This window comes from Lepidochelys kempii, chromosome 10 (genome assembly GCF_965140285.1).
Source record: "Lepidochelys kempii isolate rLepKem1 chromosome 10, rLepKem1.hap1, whole genome shotgun sequence".
Classification (NCBI taxonomy): domain Eukaryota; kingdom Metazoa; phylum Chordata; order Testudines; family Cheloniidae; genus Lepidochelys; species Lepidochelys kempii.
The window spans coordinates 30,355,047-30,372,110 of record NC_136389.1 but is presented as its reverse complement, the minus strand read 5'-3'; the positions used below and the strand labels follow the sequence as shown (position 1 = coordinate 30,372,110).

The window sequence follows — 17,064 nt, the reverse complement described above, 5'->3', positions numbered from 1 at the left end:
CTTTGGGGCTATCGGAAGTACAAAAAGGTTCATTATAGTTGCGGAAATCCGCTAATTGCCAGGAACTAAAGTCCTATTTGAACTCTCAATAACTACAATTTCCAGATTGTCTGGGTAATCGGTAAAATCATGTATTTGTTAGCAAGTGCCCTTATCCATGGCTAGTTTGGACTGATGAAGAGAAAATAGCTTGCTAGACTAGCTGGCTAACAGCTCCCTCCTCCCAGCTACCTGCGTCTGTGGCCCTTGGTGATGCTTATGCTGGAAGGCCATAGAAGAGGTCTACTGCTTCCAGAGATCATGTAATATACAAGCACAATGAAGACCACTCCCAGTTACCACGTGTCCATGAAAATCTCTATCTTCCCCCAGCATCTTCTAGTCCAGTGCTTCTCAAGCTATCTTATGTGGGGGACCGGCAATTTTATTTTTCCAATGTGCGCGCAGATTGGCAGCCGATGGCTTGTGGACTGGCACCAGTCCACAGGCCACCACTTTGAATAGCACTGCTCTAGTCTGAATCCTTGGTGACCCAATAGCTTTTACATGCAATGGGATCTTGGCGCCTCCCAGCTGTGCAGAGAATCCTGTGAGGAGTTAACCACTGGAACAATTGGCCTAGGGGTATGGTGACACTGAAACTTGTTCCTTTTTTTTTTTTTTTTCATTCTCTTTTCAGATGCGTCTCAGCTTCATGGCAAAGGGTCCAATGTGCAGCAGCGAAAATTGTGACATCTGCAAGAGGGGAAGCTAATGCAAGCCCAGGACAAACCAAGAGGAGTCGGCCGTGAAGACTGGATGCAGATGCCCTGTTTTCCACCTGCTCTTTGTTTTCTTTTCCTGATGGCAGCTGGAGAAACTGAGTTGGCACTTTTGGTCAGTGGCATCCAGAGAGGAGCTCTGCAGGAAGTGAGCCACCTTGCGCCACACCCTGGTGAGAGAAGCACTTACGGCACTGTTTCACTGCTGCCAGTCCTCACGGGCAAGCGCTAGAACTTGTGGGCAACACTGGTGGGGCATCTTTCTTTCAAAAAGTCAAGAGCCTTGGTGGATTTCCCCCCACCTGTGTCTAGATCTGCCAAGTACCTGAGTTCAGTTACTTCCTTGGCTCCCTAGGAGAGTACATGAAAGGTGCTTATTCCTGCTTTGGATTGACTTGGATAACTCAAGCACTGCTAGGGCTTTTCAAAGACATTGACTCTGTCCAAATTTTTCAGTTGTGCTATAAAGCAGTGCTCAAGTTAGTTGGAGGACTTAGCACTTCCTTTATGGTGACTATCATGAATCGCCTGATATTCCCCTCTGGAAGAGAATGAAGACTCTTAGAGAGACATTTCTAGATGCACTCACGGACATTGAAATGCTTCTACATTTTTATTTCCTCTCAAGGGATTTTTTTTTGTGTGCTCAGTTTTATCATTACCTTTGAATGCATTGGATTGATTGGAACACTTCTCAGCATGTCACATGTATAGGAAGACATAATTCCAGTGCCTTTTATGGTGGAGCAAGAATGGACTAATAACATCCATTTTGGCCGTTTTTTGTGTGTGCACCTCAGTTCTTTTTTAATCACTCTGTATTTAATATGTATTCTGTTTTTATTTAATAGAGCTTTTTATGGTTACACATCAAAAGCTGCACTGTCTGGACTTAAATGGTGACTTGGCTACTTTAAATCCAGTACCAAATCTAGCAAGAGCACCAGTTCTTATCTGAGTTTGTGCAAGTGGGTTCCAGACCCTCCCCTAAAGCCATTCTTTACTAGGGTCTTCAATAATGATCTCTCTGGTGATCTAGATTAACAAAGGTCACTGATAATCAAGTGAATATTGCTCCCCTTGATGACTTCTGCACTAAAATCATTTACTTGTCAGAGCTGCAGCAATGGAGATCTACTCGGATCTGAGTGTATATTTTTAGCTTTAGCCCAGTAAGCTGATTTCAGTCTGTCTGCATGTCCCCTTTGATATGCCTGCATAGATTGAGGGGGCAGTCTGTGGTTCTCAGATCGTAAGCCCCATTGACTTGTAGTTGTGGTGTTGTGATCTCCCTTCTTTCAGGTCACCTTTTAACCAGATCTAATTTATCTGGACTTCAGAGATAGTAGCACTGCTCCATAAGTTATTCATTGGTATTTCAAATAAAAGCTTGCAGAATTCCTTCCTGTGCTTTGGGAGGGGTACTGAAATCAAGTAGGCCAGCCAATAGTAGCTCTAGTTTTCTCTATTTTTCGTAAGACCCAAGACACATGTTTGGAAGTGGAACTGATAAAGGACTTCTCAAGATCACTTCACTGTTCGTATTTTTCTTTAAAAATGCAGCTCAGAATTCAAATTTGTTTACAGAAAAGAAGATATTTCTAAGTTGTAGCAAAAGAGCCAAAGACAGAATTTGAGTTACTAAGATAGAGTACAGCAGTTATCGATGGACTCTGAGCAGTGGATGTCGCATGGTTCCCATTTAGGACCTAATCCTGAAAGGTACCAAGCACTTCAACTTCCACTGAAGCCAGTGGCAGCTGAAAGGGCATTCAAACACCTGGCAGGATCCCAGCCCTTAATGAGCAACCCAAGGTACTGGTTCCACTCCCTCTCTTTGCTTTCACTTTGGTGTTTCTGCTGGGATGCACATTTGTGTGTCGCAGCTGGAGCAGAATGCCCTCGTTTTAGGAATTTAGCAAAGCCTTTGCCTCAGGGAAATGTTTATTCGGTGGAAATTCTGTGGGATTTTTTTCTTTTTTCTTTACATGCTGTAATGAACGAGTGAATGAATTAAACCGCCATGGCAAGGCAGAAATATGGAATGAGATCACAAGCCCTGGGGAGCAGAGCATCTGGGATCTCTGTCTTGACTAGGCAACGTTAGCTGTTTTCTTTACGGTGGGGGGCGAGCCTCCCACCGGCACTTACTTAGTTTGGCAGTTTCTGTTGTGTGTAAGAGCTGCTATTTACTTTATTTTTGTTGTGAGTGTTGGGACTGTCTAGATGACAATGATGGGGGTGGTGTGAAAACTGTCAATCTTGTACAGAGCAACTGAATAAATTGTTTCAAAGTTTCCAAAATGCTCTTTTCAGTCTCAGTTTCTCTTCAAATGTAAATTGACTGGAAGATCATCTTAGTGACTGTATTGCTGCCTCTTACCACTCATTGGGTCACTAATTATTAGTATGCATTTTGGCCAATGCTTTGTAAATGACCAAGTCCTTTTAAAATACGGCTGTAACTCTTAAATTGCCATTGCAGTAGAATGACACCTTCTTACTCAACAAACCTGTTCCTGTGTGTGTTACATCTGCTGGGAGGGACCATCCTTTTAGCTTAATAATGGTGACCTAAGGCCCAATCTAGCTCCTGTCATTGTCAATGGTAAAACTCTCTTATTGACTTCAGTGGGAGCAGGGTTGGGTGTAAAATAAATTTTTAGTGCTCTTAGCCCTACAGAGTAGAGTCAGCAGAGCTCCAGCAAAGTGAGCAGAACTCTGTACCAGGTTCCAATCACTTACACCTGTGTAAGTTTCTTAACAGCAATGGGATTGCACAAGTGGCACTCGGACATTATTAAGATCACACCCCTGTGGGTATCACTAAGGGCAGCATTTGGCCTGCAGAACCTTTACTACCCAGGAGGATCCGTTAGGTGGGAAAAACCCAGCTTGCCTTTCAGCTCCCAGACTGAGATTGCAGGAAAAGCTTTTCCACTTGTAAACTGAGCACACAGGATCAGGAAATCCATGATGCAATAAACATGGAACCTCACAGGCGCTCTCTTTAGTATCCTTTTTTGATAGCAGAGCTGCATGGTAAGGTAGAAATTCCGAAGCTCTAACCTGAAAGCGAAACTGGCCTGTAATTCGCCTTTTCCAGTAGCTGCAAGGGTCAGGACAACGTACCAATGATCAGCTGCATGCCTTTCTTGCCAGTAAACTTGACCAACAAGCAATTTGTGTTTTTTCCAAAGATATAGGTACAACATTAACATGCACGTTTCTTATATTAAAAAATAAATGTAAGTGTTGGGTGAAAGGTCACCTTTGATTCTGAAATTTGGGTTCCTTTAAGGTATTAGATCAAAAGGCAGGCATCAATTTAAAAAGGAAAAATAAACTGATTTAAACCACCGCATTTTTATTTTGTACTATAAATAGAATTTCCCCATATTTCCCATTCCCTTACACAAATAAATGATACATATAGCTGAATGTGTAACATTAGTCAGTAAAATATCGGTATGAGTGGCTTTTAACCATGAGGTAAGCACGACCGTTCAGAAGGCACCTCCGGCACCTCCGCATTAGGTTACAGTAGCATTTACTACATAATATTGACGTCTCTTTACATGTTTCTGGTGATGTCATATGAAAATACCTCCTTTTAATCTAGGAATTACTGTATCAAATTACAATTCTTTTTGTTCCCCCTCTCCTTTGGCATTAGAGGCACTGAGGTGACAGAAGTCCGTCTGAAACAGCTTTGATTAGATGTGAGTATCATGACTATGAATTAATATATAAATTTCATTTTTTGTGCACTTAGCTGCCTTTCTCAGATGAAGATACCATCATTCATTCCACTGTATATAATGATAGTGTCTCTCTAGATTTTCATACAGGTGGGTGGCTTACTAGGCTTCCTCTGCTATTCTGGGTGGTCTTGACCTTTTGTCTCTTTCCAGTGGCTCTTTATACAGCTTTGCGGTACCCTCTAGAGAGAAGTTCATACTTGACATAAAAACAAAAAAGGAATGTGCTGAGATATGCAGCCTTTTCTCAGTTGCTAAATTTGAGAGCACATGTTAATAAACAACTTCAGACTTGAAGATGATTTTGTTTGTTTTCAGTTGGCGTGAGTACCTAGGTAAGGTTGTAATGGGGAAGGAAAGATTAATGTAATGTTGACAAATACATTTTCCACCTCTGGCGTGGCAGTGCTCTTATGCAATGGATGCAGCAAGCAGCATGACTTCATGGCAGCCTCATGTTGGACCATGCAAAGGCTATAGCATTTCGGAAGACATAAAGGATTTGCAGCAATCTGGAATTGTAACAAGTGGTGCAGCTCTGAGCAAGCTGCTGTAAGAAAAGTTTCAATATAGAGTTGAGGGAACATTGTAATTACTTCTTCCCAGACACCAGTACTGCCAGCTCCTGGATGGACATTTCCTTGTTCAGGTAACGATCGTACTGAGCCATGGTTAACTTTCCACTCTTTAAGGCATCCTCAATGGAGAATTCTTTGCCAGTCTTCCTGTCGAGGATCATGGAGGACTCCCCACTAGGTCCCTTTATTGAGATCTCTTCCCAGTCGCATTCCTGGCCCTTCAGCTTGACGAACAAGCTCCATTCGATGAGGCCAAGTTTGTGAGCTTCCTCTGGAGACATCTCCTTCCCAGTGTCGGGGTCTATGACCACAATGGAGCGCCGCAAGTGGTTCTCTCTCTGTTCTCTCTTGATGGCCACTGTCTTGAGGCGGTTCTGAAGTTGCTTAATCTCTGCATCTTTTTCACTGGATAACTTCTTGAGATCTTCCAGCTCTCTCTCCAAAGTCTGGAATCTGGAGTCCAGAGTCACCCTGCTGTCAATCTGGGTCATGTTTCGTAAATCCTGAGCTTCCGTTGCTGTGAGCTCAATCTCGGACTGTAACCTCCTTGTTTCCAGCAGAAGATTCTGCTTTTCTAGGTGGAGCTTGTGGTTTTCCTCCCTCAAGAAATCTAGCTCCTTGGAGGATTTGGAATTGTTGAACTCCACCTCAGATAGTTTGGCCTCGAGGCGGTTGACATTTGCATCCAGCTCCCTCTTACGCCGACTCTCCTCCTCCAGGTTGCTCTTCAGCTTTTGAATCTCGTATTCGGTGTTCCCTTTATCCACTTGGATGCTCTCTGAAAAGACTACTTTCTCCTTTACCTCCATCTTCTCCAGCATGAGGAGCTTCTTCCTCAAGGCTTCCAGCTCAGCCTGCAGGACTTGTCTTCGGTGCTTCTCTTCCTCCAGCTCCAGCTTGAGGAGAGAGTGTTCTTTCTCTTGCTGTGGGTCTTGCTGGAGGATCACTTTCTGTTTCACGGTTACTCTCTCCGTTGTCTCCTTCTCCTGCTGTTCCAGCTCGTTCAGCCTGACCTTCAGCCTCTGCACCTGAAATTCAGCCTCTCTGCGGGCCTGCCTCTCTTTCTCGAGCTCCTCCAACTGACGCTCCAGCTCAGATCTCCTCTGTTGCAGCTTGCGTAGCTCTTCCCGCAGGGAGTCTATCTGCTTCAGCTCACTCTCAATGCTCTGAGAGAAGGAGTTGATCTCTGCTTTCAAGGCAGGATCTTGCTCAAACTTCACCACTTCCTGCTGGACCACTTTCTCCTTCACTTGTGACAGTTCCTCCTCTTTCTGTCTGATCTTCTCTTCCTGGAGCAGCCTCTCCCTCTCCAAGTCAATCTGCTTCTTTTGTTCCTCTGCTAGCTGAGCTCTCAGGGACTCCACTTCCCCCCTGGTCTTGGGGTCTTCCCGGTACTGCAGTATCTCTTGGACGACTTCCTTCATCTGCACTTGAGGTTTTGTGTCTTTCAAGGTCTGAATCTCTTGCTTCAGCTGGTAGATCTCCAGATCAGCTCTCTCAATCGCTCGGGTCCTGTCTACAATTTCTTCCCGGAGTCTCTGCAATTCCTTCTTGGTCTCAGGATCGGTCTTATACTTAATGACCTCCTTGATAATGTCTTTCACCTCCACCTGTCCGCTTCTGTTTCTCAGGTAAGCCAGCTCATTCTGGCAGCTCTTCAGCTGCTCTTCCCCACCTCGGTATCTCCTCTCCTGCTCCACCAGCTCCAGACGAAGGTTGGCTACTTCATTTTCAGCCTTGGGATCTGGGCGGACTATCTCACGTACTTTTTCTTGGACGACCACCTTAGCATTCTCCTCCTCCAGGACCTGGATCTTTCTGAGCAGCTCATCCTTCTCCCTCTCATTGGAACGGCCCTTGGACTTCTCGTCTTCATACTGGCGTCGGAGCTCGTTCACCTCCCTCTCTGTTGCCAGGTCTTTCTCCACCTTCAGCACCTCCTTGACTGTGATCTTGCTCTCTGCAATGGCCCGCTCCTTCTCTAGCCGTTTCATCTTGTCCTGCAGGTAGCTGAGCTCCTCCTCTTGTTTCTGCCTCAGGGTGCTCTCCCTTTCCTTGTTCTCTTGCAGCATTCGGAACTCCGCCTCCAGCTGAGGGTCATTCTGCAGCTTCACCACCTCCTTCTCAGTAACCTTCTCCTGCTCTTTGTTCTTCTCATCAGACAGCACGGTGATTTGGTGGCGCAGGAGCGTGACCTCATTTTCTCTGGTTCCTTCCTGCCTCTTGAGGTCCTCCAGCTCTTCTTTCAATTTGAGGATTTCATCCGCTTGTGCCTTGTCCTGCTCAATACGCAGGACCTCCTTAACGATATACTCCTGGCCCCCTTCCCTCCTCTCATGCTCTAGGGCTCGCAGCTTCAGATTTAGGGCCTCCAGCTCATCCTGTAGCACCTGGTTCTTGCGTTGCTCTTCTGCCAGGCTTTGCTGCATTTTGTGGCAGCTCTCATCCAGCTGAGGGTCAGGAACTTTCTTCAGCAGTTCCTTCTTCAGCACAGTTTCCTGGGGCTTCTGTTTCTGTAGATGGAGGATGTCGTTCTGGATGGTTTTGATCTCCCCCTCTAGCTGCTGTCGACGTAGACTCTCATCATCCAGCTCTTTCATTATTTTCCAGACTTCCTCCTGCGGCCTCTCGGACTTGCTAGTCTGGACAGACTCCTGCATTACTTGTACCTCTGGCTGCTGTCAGTGAAATAAAGAGTGCATGGTAAGGACAACCTTTCTTATTAGCAATCACTACTTGGTGTACCTATCTTCCTTCAGCAGCAAAATGGTAAAACTACTGTGGGATAACTTCAAACTCTAATGGAGAGATCCATTGAAAATGATTGAGTATTGTATATTAGCAAGTCCATGTCCTTCCATCGAACTAGTGCATGGGTTCTTAACCACAGGTCATGACCACCCCATCTTTCTCATACTACCCCATGGAAAATGTGTCTGGCTATGTGGGAAGGGGATCTGTGGGTGGCGCTCATATGAAAAAAGTTGAAAACCATTCAACTAGTGCATCCTAAGATTTACATAACACTCCCTCACACCAAATCAGGAGTGTAATGAAGTCATTGGGTGGGCTAGATTGTTCTTGATGGGTGGGCTCAAATTGGGTTCCTTCTGGGTGATGATTTCCAGGATGTGACACATTAGCTAGCTCTATTTCTAGTTGGTGAAAAACTGTGTGCAATTCTGCTTTATTAAATATTCTTGTAGAATAAATTGCTTAGCATAAAGTTAATCTACTTTAACGTATGCATAAACCTCCAAAATCCTTCATTGTGGTGCAGATGTGACCATCACCCAGCAGCTGTGATTTTAAGAGGAGGCACAGTGCATGTTTTAGAAGGTCAAGCTCCTAGTTTCATCTCTAGCTAAATCAATTCCTGCTATTCATCAGTTACCTGCCTCAGGAGATTCTGGGCAAATTCCAGGTTCTGCAGCCTCTGTTTATTGACAGCATTAACTTCAGTGAATTTAGCAGCCAGAATTGCTTCCTGTGAAACGGAAAGGCGTTCAGAGAAGGAAGTGGAACCAGAGCTGTTAATCAAGACTTTCTGAATAGAAACAAAACAAATGGTGACATGCAGGACAGGTAGGGAAGTGTATGGCAGGGCAACTGGCTTTTTTCTCAAAACCTTCCCTCTTACTGTGATCTTGTGTTGTGGGTTCTGTTCGAGAGGTTCCATGCACAGAAGTGGAGGTTGCTTACCTGTAACTGAAAGTTCTTTGAGATGTGTATTCCATACATGGGATACACAAGCGCACGATGGGTCTGTGCGTAGAATTTCTTGGAAGCAATGTCTGTTGGCCTGCATATGCTCCATAGCTCTCCTTGTGCTCCCAACTGAGGGCATAATGTGCGGTGTGGGCTGTCGCCTCTCCAGTTTCCTATTCTTATGACAGAGTAATGAATTCCCGGGTGAGTGAGTAGTGGAATACAGATTGGGGCCATGCGTCTCAAAAGACTTACCTCCAGTTACAGGTAAGTAACCACCATTTCTTCTAAGTGTGATGGTCCCTTTGTGTATTCTACATGTGGGAGATTAACAAGCAGTAGTCAAACAGGTGGTGGGTGTGAGGATGCAGAAATTATAGCTGACTGTGGTACTGCTGTCCTCATAGCCATATCTGAAGTCAATGACTGTTCCAGGGCATAATGTCTCGGGAAGGTATGCAAGGAGCTCCAAATAGCTGGCCTACATATCTCTAGTATGATTGTCTCTCAGAGATGCAGCTGAAGTAGCTTGTCCCCTGGTGGAATGAGCCTTTACCCCTTTGGGGGAGAGGAGAGGGAAGGGGAATACCAGCTAGTTGGTAACAAAGGATAATTCAAAATAGATCTCAGATTGTAAGTCTCTGCCCAATATAGGTTGACCTCTTGATCACTTTGCTGCGGAAATAAATATAGTTTAGATATCTTTCTAACCTCCTTTGTTCTTTGCAGATAAAAGGCTAAAGTCCTCCGAAGATCCAGAGCATGCAATTTTCTCTTCAGAGGCATGTGATTTAGGAAAAAAATACAGATAAGTGGATGACCTGACTCATAAACTACCTTGGGTATGAATCTCGGGTGGGGGCATAGAGACTTTTCCTTTGTAGAAGGTAGTATACTGTGGGCCCACCATAAGCTCTCTCAGTTCGCTGACTCTTTTGGCTGACATTATAGCTATCAGAAATGCCACCGTCATAGACAGATGGGTCACAAAGCATGTGGACAGTGGCTCAAGGGAATCTTAGTGAGAGATGATAGAACAAAATTGAGGTCCCAGGGAGATGCAAATTTCACCACTGGAGGAAAGGATCTGAAAATCCCTTTCAGAAATCTTGATGTGATGTGGGTGTACAGATCGTATGGTTATCCATTGGAGGATGGAAAGCGCTGACTGCAAATATAATACCTGAAGACTTAAGGGTAAGTAGATACTCTAAGATGCAACGACTCCTGATTTGGGTGTGCGAATTTGCCCCCGTGTTGCATTAGAACAGGGGTCGGCAACCTTTCAGAAGTGGTGTACCAAGTCTTCATTTATTCACTCTAATTTAAGGTTTCATGTGCCAGTAATACATTTTAACGTTTTTAGAAGGTCTCTCTCTATAATAAGTAACTAAACTATTGTTGTATGTAAAGTAAATAAGGTTTTTAAAACGTTTAAGAAGCTTCATTTAAAATTAAATTAAAATGCAGATTTTATCAGTTTAGTGTGATCCTTGCCCTTGCTTCTCCTTGCTGAGTTTTCCAATGTCTGGCATGTATTTGGATAGTTTAAGCTGCACACAGGCTTCTGAGTGATCAGTTGTTAACCAGCTCCGAGAGGGATAGAGGACAGATTTCGTGTGTGAAAATATCTGTTCACACAGGTATGTGGATCCAAATGCTGAAAGCATTGCAAATGCAGTTTTCTTCACAGTTAAATTTCACTGGCAGGGACATTCAGCAGGTCAGAATAGAGGCCCCATGATCTCTCTCGGTAGCTTTAAGTGCACTCCGCAGATCTCCAAACTTTGATACCCACAATTCTGAGCTTTTTAACTGAATGAGCTGTATTTTGAAATCTTCAACATCCATCCACTGAAATACAGACAAATCCAAGTCGCTTTTGTTGAACTTCTCAGGTTTAATTAGAAAAGAAAACGTTGGGCCAAATTGCTGGAAATCTTGAAATCTGTCAGAAAATTCTGATTCCAGTTCTTGCATGTACATTCCAATCTCATCAACACTGACAGTGCAACGTGTCGCTAGCTCTTTTATGTGTTGGAAGTAGCAGAAAGTCGAAGTTCAAATATCCCGAGGAAAAAAACTTCTAGTTTTACAACAAATGCCTTCCAAGTTTCATAAAGATCCAGAACCGTTTGCCCTGCACCCTGGAGATGGAGGTTGAGCTCTTTTAGGTGAGCGGTGATGTCAGTAAGAAACATGAGCTTACACCGCCATTATTCATCATCCAGTTCAGGGTAGTTTTGTCCTTTTTCCGACAAAAAGGCCTTGATTGCATCAAAACAGTTTATAAAGCGCACCAAAACCTTGCCACAACTTAGCCACCAAATGTTGCTGTTAAGTGAAATGAATGGACATCTAACTTTGCTTTCTTAGGAGCTGACATTTTGTCAAATGTACACCTCAACTTACAGAGGGGGAAAAATCGTGACAGACGGCATGCACAACATCAAATGCAATGTGCTGTTCCACATGATGTGATCGTGATGTAAGCAGCAAATCAGGACTTTATCCACAAAGGAATTGGAAGGAAAGCATAGCCTAGGCAACCCTTCCTTGACATCAGGAGGACATCTCCCAATGAGTCTTTGCCCAGGACTGCTCTGGAGCAGTACTGAGGAAGCTTCCAAAAGGTCCCAAGCTGGCATTCCCCATTGAGCGAAGACGTCACTGAGAACCAAATCGTGAATCTCCCGTTAGTGGCTTTCAGGAAAGTGTCTTCTCAGACAGTCCACTAGGGAATTTTGCACCCTGGGTAAGTACGATGAAGCTGCTGATAACCATTGTAAATTATGTACATTCTGGTCTCCCAAGGTGTCCAGATGCCCTGTGCCTTGGGAAGGTCCATGTGCACACCCCAACCCAAGAGGGGGACATTGGCAATGGTGGGTGCCTCGGGTGTTGGTCTGAGGAAAGGGGCACCTACCTGAACCTTTTCTGGTTTTGTCCATCAGACGAGAGAGTCCCAATTCTTGGGCAGAATTGTGACCTTGTCATTTATGATGCCATTCTCCGGGGGGTACACTGAGAGAAGCAAGGCCTGTAGGCATTCTAGATGTAGCTTGTTGAACGGCATCACGTGTGCACGAAAGCCATGTGGCAAAGGAGGGAAAGGCAAGTTCTGAGTGACATCCTGGGTCTGAGAGTGACCTGGTTATGAAAGTGCTCAAATGTTTTGAGAGGTAGATAGACTCGACTACAGTACGAGTGTAACGTGTTGCCCCTATGATGTCTATGCTCCTTGTGGGGCTGAGCAGAACACGGGTTGCCCTGTGGACCTCCTTGTCGGAGTTGACTCTGAGAAGTCAGTCATCAAGGTACGGGAAGACTGTAAATCCTTCTCTTCTCATCTAAGCAGCCACAACTGGAAAAAACTTTGTAAACATGCTGGATGTTGTGGCCAGACTGAAGGGGAGAACTCTGGATTGGTAATGGTCTTGGTTGAAGAGGAACCTGAAGAACCTCCTATGGGCTGGCTGGATATCCGTATGAAAATACGCATCTTTCATGTTGAGGGCTGCGAACAATGTCCGGGAATATAGGACCTAATAGGAACAGTGAACTTGGATGGGGGAGAGCAAAGATGTACGTCTCCCTGGAAGACATCTCCAACCATCCTGGAGTATGAGGAGAGTCCATTCCTGGAGCCTCTCTGGTCACCCTTTGGGGCCACATTGCTATCTGAGTTCCTGAAGTGGATAGAAGCACTACGAGCTATCTATACCTCATCTTCACCACCGGCGCAAGTGCTGGAACCATAGGATTCATACCCTTGCATGCCGCCGCCTCCTTGTCAAGAAGATTTAGTTGGAACTGAAACCTTAGTACCCATGCACACTGGCTCTCTCGACTCTGATGGGGTCAGGGAGGGAATCCCTTCTTTTTGGGACTGGCATATTAAGGACAAGTCCCTTACTTTCCTGTAAAGCCTTTTCTTTAGGCTTATCAGACTTAGCCTCTGTTCCCAAGCTTGTGCTCAGGGAGGCACTGCCTGCTGAGGGGAGTGAGGGAGATGAGTCTCTGATCCACATCTTATTGGGGCTTCATTGCCTTCTCCAGGAGGTGTTTTCTGAGTCTGTTCCCGATCCTCATGAGTTCTGGGGAGAAGAGAGAGGCAGATGCTGCACTTGTTAGAAATATGAGCCTCAGCCAGACAGCAGAGGCAGCGTTGATGTTTGTCATTCACAGAAGAGGAACGAGGGCAGGAAACAGTTTTTGAATCCTGGGACCTGGGCATAGTCAGCCTGCACCACCCTTTATATCCTTGGTTGGGAGCATGAAAGCTACAGCACCCGTGCGGGCCAGCGGACAGCCATTGCGTATTCTGCATGTGGAGTACCAAGAGGGGCCATCGCTCAAAGAAGAACAATAGTTTCCCTTCCTGCAACCTGCTCTACCAAATGTGTGTAACAGGTAGGACAACTGGGGACTCATGTGGGCAACTTCAGCTACATGGTGCAATATACGATGAAGGATGAGCTAAGATAGCCAAACAGTGGGTTATACAGCTATGAAGTAGCTTGAAAACTTGCATGGTCTTTGCGTAGTATCTATAGCTTACACCAAGAATTTTAACCCCTAAAACCTGTCCTTCCAGCTGAAAGTCGTGTTGGGGGAGATTTCACTGGAACAAAGTGCAGGCTCAGGTACTTTTTTCTCACCCTTCCCAAAAATCTTTGGGATGCTAGATAATTGATCCATTAATGGTGCTGAAGAATTCCCAACCCTGAATGAGGCTGAGGTCACAGAAGTGAAAATCATCGTCCTTACAATCACTGATGGCTCCTCAAAGTCATATCCCAGCCTTAGCCTCTCTCAACCCCATCACGGCTTTACCTCTTCTTTCACTTTGGCAGCTGGAGACTGGAGTCTGGGTCTCTTGTTCATGTAGCCATTCCGTCCATTTTCCAGGTCGAGAATGGATCGTAACTTCTCTGCTTCCAGTTCATAGTCCTGCAGGAGAGTGGTGGTGATAGAGAGGTGAGGATGCAGGTCCTCCTGACCTATGCGCCTCACTGCTTGTGAATGGACCCAAACTTTCACCTGTCTTTACCCCAACCCTTGGTCGTCTTTTAAGTAACTAATTTAGAATGATGGGTCTACAACAACATCAGTGAGACCTTTCTATCTCATTGGGAATTCCAGTTCAGGCATTGCCTGTCGTGTCTACCCTGCTAATGCACCTTCGTGGTTGTATTGCGACTTCCATATGAAGTGCTTTAAAGCCACTTATCTTCAAGAAGGGAGAATTGACCCCTTTACATACAGGGAAACTGAGACAGATGTTAACTGACGGGACAAAGGCCACAGAGGGAGTTGCTGTGAGAGCAGGGATTGGAACTAAGCTGTCCTTACCTCCCCCATCCTTTTGCTCCATCACTGGGCCGCAGTGGTTTGTTTTTGGCAGCCATTGCTATCCTATCCCCTATTTCGGTTCGGGAAGGAATTTCCCCCCGGGTCAGACTGGCAGACACCCTGGGGCGGTGGAAGTTCACCTTTCTCTGCTGCCTGGGGCATGGGTCACTTGCAGGTTTAAACCAGTGTAAATGGTGGATTCTCAGTAACTTTTGAAGTCTTCAAACCATGATTTGAGGACTTCAATAACTCAGCCAGAGGTTAGAGGTCTATTTCATGAGTGGGTGGGGGAGGTTCTGCAGCCTGCAATGTGGAGGAGTTCAGACTAGATGATCATGATGGACCCTTCTGACTTTAAAGTCTGAGTCTATTGAAAACGCCTCTGGTGACAGAATCACACTCCTTACCTTCACTGCCTGCTGGTACCGCTGGGCATCAGCGGAGACTTTCTGTACCTCCTGCTCCTTTTGTGCAATATCACCCAGCAGCGTCTATAAACAGACAAACGGCACAGGAAAAGCATGAACCAAGCAGTATGGCATTTTAGGGGGCTCCAGTTAAAGCTACACCTAGGGGATGGTCTGAATTCTTTTCTTTGTTTCCTCAATTCTCTGAACATGATTTGAATGGGTGCAGCTGCCCCTCACCTATTTTCTGGCTCATTGGAGGGTTCTCCTCCCAGTGGGACATGTCCCCTGCAGGGTAGTACTCATGGGCAAAGTGCAGTAGCACTGAATAATTCTGTATTAAGGACGGCACTAGATTTCAGATTGAGGTGGATTTCCAGTGCCCTACCTCTGTATTAGCTAAGCAGGAACTCTTCATCAAACAAACAAGGACATATTTACCCCCACTCTATCCTTAACCCCTGTTGTAGCCGCTGCTGGCATCTCCCCACGCAGCAGTCCTGATCAATGTTGGTGACTCTGAATGTGAAGTGTGGGGAAGATGTTGAGGCTCCCTGCAGTATGTGTCTCAGAGGAGAAGGAATTACCATTTGGTTCTTCAGCTTCGTTTCCACTTGTTGGATGTTGTCCATCTCCTGCGGCTCATAATTCGGAATGTTACAAAGAAACTGGTTGACTTCATTGTAGCCGGAGCGATAGGTGGAATAGGATGATTTTGCTTTCTGCAGGGTCCGAGATCTGCAAGGGGGATATGAGATGTAATACTTCCCAAACTAGTACAGTTTCTGCAAATGTCTCTGGCCCCACCCCTCCCACAGACACAAACTTGGGGCCTGAGTTTTCCCCCAGGAGGAGTCGTCTTCTGCAGGATCCTACGTAGTATTTCCTAGGAGGTCTTTTCTTCAGGTCATGTTAAAACATGCTGTGGTTTTATACTCCTTCCTCTGCTTGCAGGTCTAGGTCAGGGTGGAGCGTTGTGAAATTCAGCTGTGCTGTATATAACAAAGCACTCCATACAGGGCCCATCTCTCCCGGTCTATTATGGACCCCAAGCACCAACAGTTCGTCAAACTACACTATGATTAGCTCGGAGGATGCGGTGGAATCCACGGTGACACTGGAATATAACTATTGATAGGCATGGCAGCGTACAGTGTGCCAGCCCAAAAAGTGTCTGTGTCCTGAGAATCTTAGAATCCAAAGATGTGCATGCAATAGAGCACAGACCCGACTAAGTCAAAGCAAGCAGTGGGGTGGGGCCAGCATAGGCAGTGTCATTGCCTAGTTGGGTATTAAGGGAATCATTGGGTGGTGGAGTATGCGGCCAGCAAGTGCTTGGAGGTTATGTCAGGCGTCTGGCACAGTGTGAAGGCGGCTGGGTAGTGGAGAGTGGGTGAAAGAGGAAGGGAGTGCGAGTGGAGTGTAGGTAAAGGAAGCAGAAGGTGGATAAGGACAAATACATGCAAAGCTCTGAAGGGGCTTGATCTTGATGTGGAAAGGAAATGAAGGCCAGTGAAGGGAGGACACGTAGTCAGAGGCAGGAGGGAGAGGCTGTGCTGGAGGGGAATTCATTCATCCTTCCTTCAGCCCTTGTGGAGAAACTGGTCAGTCTTATAACAACTCCAGTCTCCACTAAGAGAGCGCTTAAGTGCCAAAGGCCATCCAGATCTGCTCAGCCTACCCATGCTGAAGAACCATCCATGCCTCCTTCCCTAGACCTGTAATGTCAAACTCCCATCAGCTCTAGATGCATCCATGTTGATCAACCATCCCTGTATCCCTAGGGACCATATTGCAATTCCTCCAGACTTGATTCCATTCCTATCAGTTGTATTCTGTTGTAAAAATCCATGTGCTAGGAGACAAGGGACTCCCTCTCCTAACCTATATCTCCAGTGCTCAGCCAACAGCCTGTCCTGGAGTCTCACCTGTGGTCAATTTGCTTGCTGAGGTTGTTGAAGCGCTGGTTGAGTTTGTGGAGCTCAGCTTCCTGGCGTTCGAGGTCAGGGCAGTGCTCCTGAAAGCGGCTGGCAAGGGTGGTGGAGCACGTCTTTGTTTTTTGCAAATTCTGCTCTGCCTCATTAAGCAGAGACTTCTTGGACTGCAGCTCCACGCCCATGGCCTGGAATGGGAGTAGGAGAACAATAGGGTTGTTAAATCCTAGGCTTTCACCAAGTATCTCTCCGACATAGCTTAGCTGCGGTTCTAGCTTTAAAGAAAGAAGTTCGCTGACCATTCATGAGTGTTCCTTGCATTCCTACTCCTCTAACCCTTTCACCCCTGAATTCTTTGCTACCCCATCCAATTGCACCCACATCATGATTCATAGGGTGAGGGGCATGGCAAATATTACTTCAGCTGATGTGATTAAACCAGTTAGGAAAGGCTTGGCTCGGTGCAAAATTTCGTCGGTATGCAGGATCCGTCTTTTGATCTAAGTGATTGACTGCTGCCCAGCCCTGCAAAGACCATGGATGCAAAGCAAGAAGGAAGA

At 45.8% G+C, this 17,064-nt stretch overlaps 2 protein-coding genes across 10 annotated transcripts in view; one reads left to right on the top strand and one right to left on the bottom strand.

The window, feature by feature from the left end:
* The window catches only part of UBN1 (ubinuclein 1), a 36,921-nt gene extending 31,228 nt beyond the window's left edge, over positions 1-5,693 (top strand). For 7 of the 8 annotated variants that reach the window (XM_073362569.2, XM_073362572.2, XM_073362566.2 and 4 more), the window contains one exon: positions 680-3,065. In XM_073362569.2, the coding sequence (XP_073218670.1) occupies positions 680-732 (53 nt within the window). In that variant the 3' untranslated portion in view covers positions 733-3,065. Of the gene's footprint in view, positions 1-679; positions 3,066-4,437 lie in introns of those variants that run through there. The other variant, XM_073362567.2, reaches the window with a different exon arrangement.
* Positions 4,109-17,064, bottom strand: part of PPL (periplakin) — a 56,111-nt gene continuing 43,155 nt past the window's right edge. For both annotated transcript variants that reach the window (XM_073362560.2, XM_073362561.2), the window contains 6 exons: positions 16,499-16,692; positions 15,158-15,308; positions 14,571-14,654; positions 13,645-13,761; positions 8,495-8,587; positions 4,109-7,778 (listed from right to left, as the gene is read on the bottom strand). In XM_073362560.2, the coding sequence (XP_073218661.1) occupies positions 5,115-7,778; positions 8,495-8,587; positions 13,645-13,761; positions 14,571-14,654; positions 15,158-15,308; positions 16,499-16,692 (3,303 nt within the window). In that variant the 3' untranslated portion in view covers positions 4,109-5,114. The remainder of the gene's footprint in view (positions 7,779-8,494; positions 8,588-13,644; positions 13,762-14,570; positions 14,655-15,157; positions 15,309-16,498; positions 16,693-17,064) is intronic.